Genomic DNA, 7,809 nt, shown 5'->3' on the forward strand with positions numbered 1-7,809 from the left:
GTACCTGCAAGCATTGTGTTTTAACAGCACAATTAAATTTCTGCCCAGCTTCAAAAAGCAAGCTTGAGGCAAATGGCCATCAAACATTTCAGAGCCAAGATCAAAGGCAGAAGCAACTGCTGGCAGGAGTGGTGAAGCAGAAAGCATCGGAGGCTTCCCAGGGATGACGAGGATGACGTAGCTGAGGTTGCGTGCGGAGGAGCATGCAACACCCAGGAACTGTCAGCTGGGGTGCAAGCCAGTGCAGCGAGGGCTGCAGGATCTGGGGCAGTCACAAAAGGGCAGGGCTGCCCCCAGGACGCAAGCTGTTCTAAGTGTCTGCAGGAGATCACACCCATCTGCACAAACAGGTCATTTAAGGAGAGCTAAGGTTAAACCACGGACACTTTTCCATGGCGACTCCCCGCCTGTCCTGCAGCCCAAGCGCAGGGGCACAACAGCCAGCTGTACCCTCATCCCCCCCAGCAACTGCTAGCTAGCTTCTCCAGCATGGAGACCACAGCAAACATCATCAGGTGCATCAGGTTTACCCCAGGGGTGCTGAATTTTAGGAAGGAAAGATCTTAGAAGTGAATTGCTGCAGAAAGCCATCGAGGCCAAGAAAGTTCAAGTCCTTATAAATGATGCAGAGAGGCTTTAAGGAGAAGGGAGCAGAGAATGGGAAGTTGGAGGGCAAGAAACAAGGCAGGGGTTTACAACAAGGTCCACGAGGATGTTGGCACCAATCAATCAGAGCCACTTTAGAAAACTGGAGTGCAAAGATAGCAACAGAAGACTAAAGGCGGAGAAAAGACAGAGGCAAAACTGAGTAGAAAGTGGCCCAGGGTGTTGGCTGGTGAGAGCAGAAAGCCTTAAAACAGAGACTAGATATCCAAGTCAGCAGACTAGATATCCAAGACAGCAGCATTCAGCAAGGAGAAAGAGCACGGCTGAGCAACTCGGTCATTACCTTGACCATAGCAGTGTGGAGGATGCCAGCTCAGCTTTTTGCAACACTGGAGGCAAGGTGGTGCCAGAGCATGGCAAAGGTGAGGAGGAGGAAGAGCTGACCCAGAACCCCACAGCAGAGACGGCAAGCTTTGAGAGACCTGCAGGACACTGCTGGGCTGGTACATAAATGTGCTCCAGTCTGATGGAAAACAGCTGGTGGTCCAGGGATACAAAACCTGCCTTAATCTCTGCAATGAAAGCCTTACCTGGGCATATATTCAGAATGAGAGGCTCAAGGCATGCGGTGGCTTCTGGCAGGTCACTGGCATGGCTGTAAAAGAAGAGACCAAGGGCGGCAGGAATGCCCTGACACCAGGACTGGAAGGAAAGTCTTGATAATGTGCTGCCGGGGCAGGACTCGCCAACGGGGCACAGCGCTGCACTCACTGCTGTTGATGGGAGAGCACCAGAGCCGTGGAGAAGGGTCTTAAAAATGGAGGGGCATGTGGCTCATGTAGGTGCTCCTACATGCCCCTGCAACGGGGAGGTTCCTCCTGAGACCAAGGTGAGGCAGTGCAGCGCGAGCAGTAGATAAACCAGACCAAATTTACACTAGATCTGAAATGTTCCAAGTCCTTGACTTGAATCGGAGACAGGCAGATGGGGAGGATCCAGTCAGACTGCCAGCTTGCTGACAGCACCAGCCCATGCCCCAACCAATGCCGGGACACCGTGAGGACACAAATTGCCTCAAAATACTAGCACTGCGGAGCGAGGGCAGCGGAGGCCCCAGCCGGGCGGGAGCTGGAGCACCGAAGAGGGAGCACAGGGTCTCTCCAGCTCTGCCTGTGGGCACAGGCCTTGCCTGCACCCATCTTTCTCCCGAGATGGACCAGGCACAGACGAGCACTGGGGGAAAACTGTGAGCTTTTATTGGGCGCAGAAAGTGTCCACAACCGAGCGGTGGCTGGCAGCATCCTGTCCTCAGGGCGGCTGAGTGCCTGGGGTGCCGTCCACGTCCCCATCCCTTGCGAGCCTCCCCGTGCTGCTCCCTCTGGACGCTATGCAGGCTCAGGGCCAGCTGCCTTCTCTGGGGACCCGCCTGGCACTGGCAGCGGGACACTACTGCTCTTGCTGTCCCGCCACGCAGGCAGAGTGGAACGCCCTGCGCAGAGCCCTCAGCACCCTCCTGAAGAGGGAGGGCCATCGCCGTCGAGCTGGGGCGTGCGGGAGGGTGGCGATGCCTGCGGGGAAAGGAAAGGAGAACTGTAGGCGAGAGGCTGGGTGGCTGACGGGGAAGCTCCTGCCTGCCCCCTGCCACCGAGGGCTTTCCGCAGGGAGGGGTGGCCGGGGCACGGCCAGCCCCCGTGTGCGTAGTGCTGCCGTCGGCTGGGGCGGCACTCGACTCGGGAACGTACCTGAGTCATCCTCGGGCACGTCGCTGGGGCCGGAGGATTGCTGCGCGTCGCCTCTGTGCTCGGAGGCCGCCTGCATGGGGAGAGCAAGCGTATGGGTGAGGGAGGGAGGAGATGTCAGTGGGATGACACGGAGAGCACCAGCCATCTCCCCGCGGCACACAGCCCGGGCGCTGTGCCTGCCTCCCGTGCCTTGGGATGCCCGGTGCCGGCCACGTGCGCCTGGCTCACCTGGTACTGAGGGTCCTGAGCCAAGGGAGAACCCGCTGCCTCTCCTTCCTCGTCCACTGCTGGGGCAAGGTGGGGCACACCAGCATCTGCCAGAGGGTTTGGCGGCGATGAAGAAGCCACTTCGTCCTGCTGCACTGCCTGGGAGGCAACAGTGCTGCTGGCCTCTTCTTGGTGCTCTCCAGCCATGGGAGAAGCCGTGTCTTCTCCATCCTCGCATGCTGCTGGCACAAGTAGGGCTGTGCTGGCCTCTGCCTGAGGCTCTCGAGCCAAGGGAGACTCGGAGTCCTGAGGTCCTGCGGGCGTTCTTGGTGCCATCACCGCATCCACGCTTTGTGCCCGGTCCGGCTGTTCCGCCGGCTGCTGGCTGGGTGGCTGTTTCGCAGCCAGAGCCTCCATCAGGACCTCCTTCACAATGCAGTTGGCAATGTCCCACGGAGCCACGGCGGAGCCTGTGGAGCTGTGCGGGGTCGGTGTCTGGCTCTCTGCCGCCGCTGCCGCCGTGTCCTGCTCGCCAAAGACAGGAGAAGCTGGTGACTTCTTCGCTTCGTCCTGCACTGCGGGATCAAGAAGTGCATGGTGCCCCTCTTCCTCAGCAGCACCGTCCAGAGCAGAATCTGCTGGCTCAGCATCCGTGAGCACCGCTGGAGCAGGAGAGGCACTCTGCGGCTCGCCAGCTGCCCCTTCGCCCTTGCTGCTGGGCCCCTCCTGGGGACCAGCGTGGGGGTCCTGGAAGAGCTCCGGGACCAAGGGGTTGACCCAGATGGTGTTGATGGTGAAGTCTTCCCCTTGGGACAGCTCTTTGTCACTGTTCTCTTCCCACTCCTCCTCCTCGGCCAAGGCAAGCTGAGCCGCAGGGGCCTCGTCCTTGCTGCTGTCAGTTGCCCAGACCTCGTGTGCTGTTTCTGTCCTTGCCACAGCCACGCTGCGTACCTGGTCTTGCTGTTCCGCCGGCTGCTGGCTGCGTATCTTCTGTGCAGCCAGAACCTCCATCAGGACCTCCCTCGCAATGCAGTCGGCAATGTCCCACAGAACCGCGACGGAGCTTGTGGAGCTGTCCGGGGTCGGTGTCTGGCTCTCTGCCACCGATGCCGTGTCCTGCTCGCCAAAGACAGGAGAAGCTGGTGACTTTGCTTCATCCTGCACTGTTGGAGAGAGAGTCGTGTGGTGCTCCTCTTCCTCAGCAGCACCGTCCAGAGCAGAATCTGCTGGCTCAGCATCCGTGAGCACCGCTGGAGCAGGAGAGGCACTCTGCGGCTCGCCAGCTGCCCCTTCGCCCTTGCTGCTGGGCCCCTCCTGGGGACCAGCGTGGGGGTCCTGGAAGAGCTCCGGGACCAAGGGGTTGACCCAGATGGTGTTGATGGTGAAGTCTTCCCCTTGGGACAGCTCTTTGTCACTGTTCTCTTCCCACTCCTCCTCCTCGGCCAAGGCAGGCTGAGCCGCAGGGGCCTCGTCCTTGCTGCTGTCAGTTGCCCAGACCTCGTGTGCTGTTTCTGTCCTTGCCACAGCCACGCTGCGTACCTGGTCTTGCTGTTCCGCCGGCTGCTGGCTGCGTATCTTCTGTGCAGCCAGAACCTCCATCAGGACCTCCCTCGCAATGCAGTCGGCAATGTCCCACAGAACCGCGACGGAGCTTGTGGAGCTGTCCGGGGTCGGTGTCTGGCTCTCTGCCACCGATGCCGTGTCCTGCTCGCCAAAGACAGGAGAAGCTGGTGACTTCGCTTCATCCTGCACTGTTGGAGAGAGAGTCGTGTGGTGCTCCTCTTCCTCAGCAGCACCGTCCAGAGCAGAATCTGCTGGCTCAGCATCCGTGAGCACCGCTGGAGCAGGAGAGGCACTCTGCGGCTCGCCAGCTGCCTCTTCGCCCTTGCTGCTGCGCCCCTCCTGGGGACCAGCGTGGGGGTCCTGGAAGAGCTCCGGGACCAAGAGGCTGACCCAGATGGTGTTGATGGTGAAGTCTTCCCCTCGGGACAGCTCTTTGTCACTGTTCTCTTCCCACTCCTCCTCCTCGGCCAAGGCAGGCTGAGCCGCAGGGGCCTCGTCCTCGCTGCTGTCAGTTGCCCGGACCTCGTGTGCTGTTTCTGCCGTTGCCACAGCCATGCTGTGTACCTGGTCTTGCTGTTCCGCCGGCTGCTGGCTGCGTATCTTCTGTGCAGCCAGAACCTCCATCAGGACCTCCCTCACAATGCAGTCGGCAATGTCGCACAGAACCGCGACGGAGCTTGTGGAGCTGTGCGGGGTCGGTGTCTGCCTCTCTGCCGCCGCTGCCGCCGTGTCCTGCTCGCCAAAGACAGGAGAAGCTGGTGACTTCGCTTCATCCTGCACTGTTGGAGAGAGAGTCGTGTGGTGCTCCTCTTCCTCAGCAGCACCGTCCAGAGCAGAATCTGCTGGCTCAGCATCCGTGAGCACCGCTGGAGCAGGAGAGGCACTCTGCGGCTCGCCAGCTGCCCCTTCGCCCTTGCTGCTGGGCCCCTCCTGGGGACCAGCGTGGGGGTCCTGGAAGAGCTCCGGGACCAAGAGGCTGACCCAGATGGTGTTGATGGTGAAGTCTTCCCCTCGGGACAGCTCTTTGTCACTGTTCTCTTCCCACTCCTCCTCCTCGGCCAAGGCAGGCTGAGCCGCAGGGGCCTCGTCCTCGCTGCTGTCAGTTGCCCGGACCTCGTGTGCTGTTTCTGCCGTTGCCACAGCCATGCTGTGTACCTGGTCTTGCTGTTCCGCCGGCTGCTGGCTGCGTATCTTCTGTGCAGCCAGAACCTCCATCAGGACCTCCCTCACAATGCAGTCGGCAATGTCGCACAGAACCGCGACGGAGCTTGTGGAGCTGTGCGGGGTCGGTGTCTGGCTCTCTGCCACCGATGCCGTGTCCTGCTCGCCAAAGACAGGAGAAGCTGGTGACTTCGCTTCGTCCTGCACTGTTGGAGTGAGAGTCGTGTGGTGCTCCTCTTCCTCAGGAGCACCATCCAGAGCAGAATCTGCTGGCTCAGCATCCGTGAGCACCGCTGGAGCAGGAGAGGCACTCTGCGGCTCGCCAGCTGCCTCTTCGCCCTTGCTGCTGCGCCCCTCCTGGGGACCAGCGTGGGGGTCCTGGAAGAGCTCCGGGACCGAGGGATTGACCCAGATGTTGTCGGTGGTGAAATCTTCTCGGGACAGCTCTTTGTCACTGTCCTCTTCCCACTCCTCCTCCTCGGCCAAGGCGGGCTGAGCCGTAGGGGCCGCGCCGCCGTCGGCTGCCCCAACCTCATCCGTTCTTGCGGTCGTCGCGACAGCCGTGCTGTGCGCCCCGTCTCGCCGTGCCTCCGGCTGCTGGCTGGGTCTCCGGCTTGCAGCTGCAACCTTGCCCGGGACCTCGCTCCTGAGGCACCGGGCCGTCCCCTTCACAGCTGCGGCACGGGCTGTGGGGCTGAGCGGGGCAGGCCTCTGGACCTGCGCCCTCGCGGCTGTGCCCTGGTCACCGCGGACGCCCTGAGCAGATGGGACGATTCGTCGGTGGCCGCTGGCTGCCGTGCCGGTGCTGGTTTCCCGGCCCCTGGCAGCAGACGTAGCGGGCGCTGCCGGCAGAGGCGGCAGCTTGCAGCGGGCGCTGGCAGCGCCCTGCAGCCGAGCCGCGGGTGCGTGCCTGGCTGCCGCCGCCGGCCTGGGGAGAGGCGTCAAGGCTGGCATACGGGTCGCCTCCTCCCGCGTCGCCCCGCTGCGGGGCAGTGCCACCCTGCGCGCCAGACCGTCCGTCTGCAAAGAAGCCGAGGAGAGAGGCTGCGTGACTGCGGCCCTTGCCCCCCCTCGCCCCCACATCCCGGCTGGGAGAGGGGCTCCGCTTGCTCCGGGGCCCGGACCCGCCTGTGCCCTCCCGCACCTCCCGCTCGCCCCTCGGCAGCTCCTGGGGTCGGGAAGACGTTCGGCCCCGTCTCCCTCGGGGCTCCCTACCTGCGCGTGGCGGCTCCTCGTGGCCTGCGAGCTCTCTAGCCGTGGCAGCCTGTCCCCACGGAGGGACGAGGCCTGGCTCCGGCCACCCTGCGGCGCTGCCTCCGGCTGCCGGCGTCCCACCTGCGGGCAGGAGGAGGAGGAGGAAGATGAGGAACGCGATGGAGGCGGCAAGCCCGGCACCGAGGCAGCCCCGTGTGGCCCCGTCCCTCACCTGGCTCCTCTTCCGCAGGCTCAGCAGCCCGTCGGTGGGCTGGGAGCGGGCGTTCGCCTCCTTGTCCGTAGGCATCTTCGGCATCCTCTGCCATGGGCACCCAGGGGAGATGCTGCCTCCTGAAGGAGCTCCTCTCCTGGGAGTGGGCGCCCCAGGGCTCTCGCTCCTTAAATACCCCCGAGGGGACCCGTGTCACAATGGCCTCTGGGCACGACGAGGTCCCCATGTCACAACGGCCTCTGGGCACGACGAGGTCCCCGCGTCACAAAGCCCTGGCGGTCACTATGGAGGGGACCGGGACCGGGACCAGCTGTGCCAGCAAGTGTTGGGGCAGCAGCGCAGGGAAGGGGTTCCTCTGGGCCCAGGGGAGGCCATGCCTGGGCACCGGCTGCCCGGGTCCAGGCAGACATGGGCAGCATGGAGCCAGGCCGGTGGGGGCCCCAGCCAGGCGGGAGCCGGAGGCACGGGCAGAGGCCGGAGAGCACGGGGGCTTTTCCTGGTGCCTGCAGGTGCCCACAGGACAGGGAGGATGGGGAGAGGATGGTGCCAGACCCTTGACGGAGGTATCTGTCTGGGCAAGAAGCAATTTCTGTTAGCGTTTAAGGAGAATATCTTCCTCGTGTCGGTGGTTCAAGCACTGCTAGAGGGGCCCAGGCAGGCTGTGGGATCACCGTGTTTGCATTTACTCAGACTCTGATGGGAGACGTCCCTAAGTCGGGTCAAAGGGTTTTGTTAGACTCCATGTGAAACGGGCAGCGTAGATCGCTCTTTCACATGCCTCCTGGTCTGAGACCCCTGCAGCACACCCTGTCACATCCTTTCCACCCAGGGCTGAGGAGATTCTCTGCCTTCGCAGCCATGGCTGCGACCTAGGAAGTAGCTGGGCCCATGGGGACCAGGAGGGAAGCCAAGGCTGTGCTTGGCTCATGCTACGCTACAGCTTCAGAGAGCTGGTTTCCAGCAAGATTAAGCTGTTCTCCCTTTGCTCCATTTTCACTCATAAGCTTCGCATGCCAGCCCTACGCAGAGCAGACAGGAGCACAAGGTGATTTCCCATCCCCAAAGAGGAATCAAGAGCTCTGTCCGTATTCCAGCTCAACTAGA

At 62.5% G+C, this 7,809-nt stretch overlaps 1 protein-coding gene across 1 annotated transcript; it reads right to left on the minus strand.

The window, feature by feature from the left end:
* Window positions 1-1,680: 1,680 nt before the first annotated feature.
* Window positions 1,681-6,780, minus strand: LOC128154035 (uncharacterized). The gene is given in 10 exon segments (XM_052814082.1): window positions 1,681-1,860; window positions 1,862-2,244; window positions 2,349-2,418; window positions 2,487-3,410; window positions 4,758-4,892; window positions 5,100-5,183; window positions 5,349-5,519; window positions 5,637-6,299; window positions 6,495-6,614; window positions 6,706-6,780. Coding segments are annotated over 10 exon segments (2,805 nt in total).
* Window positions 6,781-7,809: the final 1,029 nt, after the last annotated feature.

This window comes from Harpia harpyja, chromosome 18 (genome assembly GCF_026419915.1).
Source record: "Harpia harpyja isolate bHarHar1 chromosome 18, bHarHar1 primary haplotype, whole genome shotgun sequence".
Classification (NCBI taxonomy): domain Eukaryota; kingdom Metazoa; phylum Chordata; class Aves; order Accipitriformes; family Accipitridae; genus Harpia; species Harpia harpyja.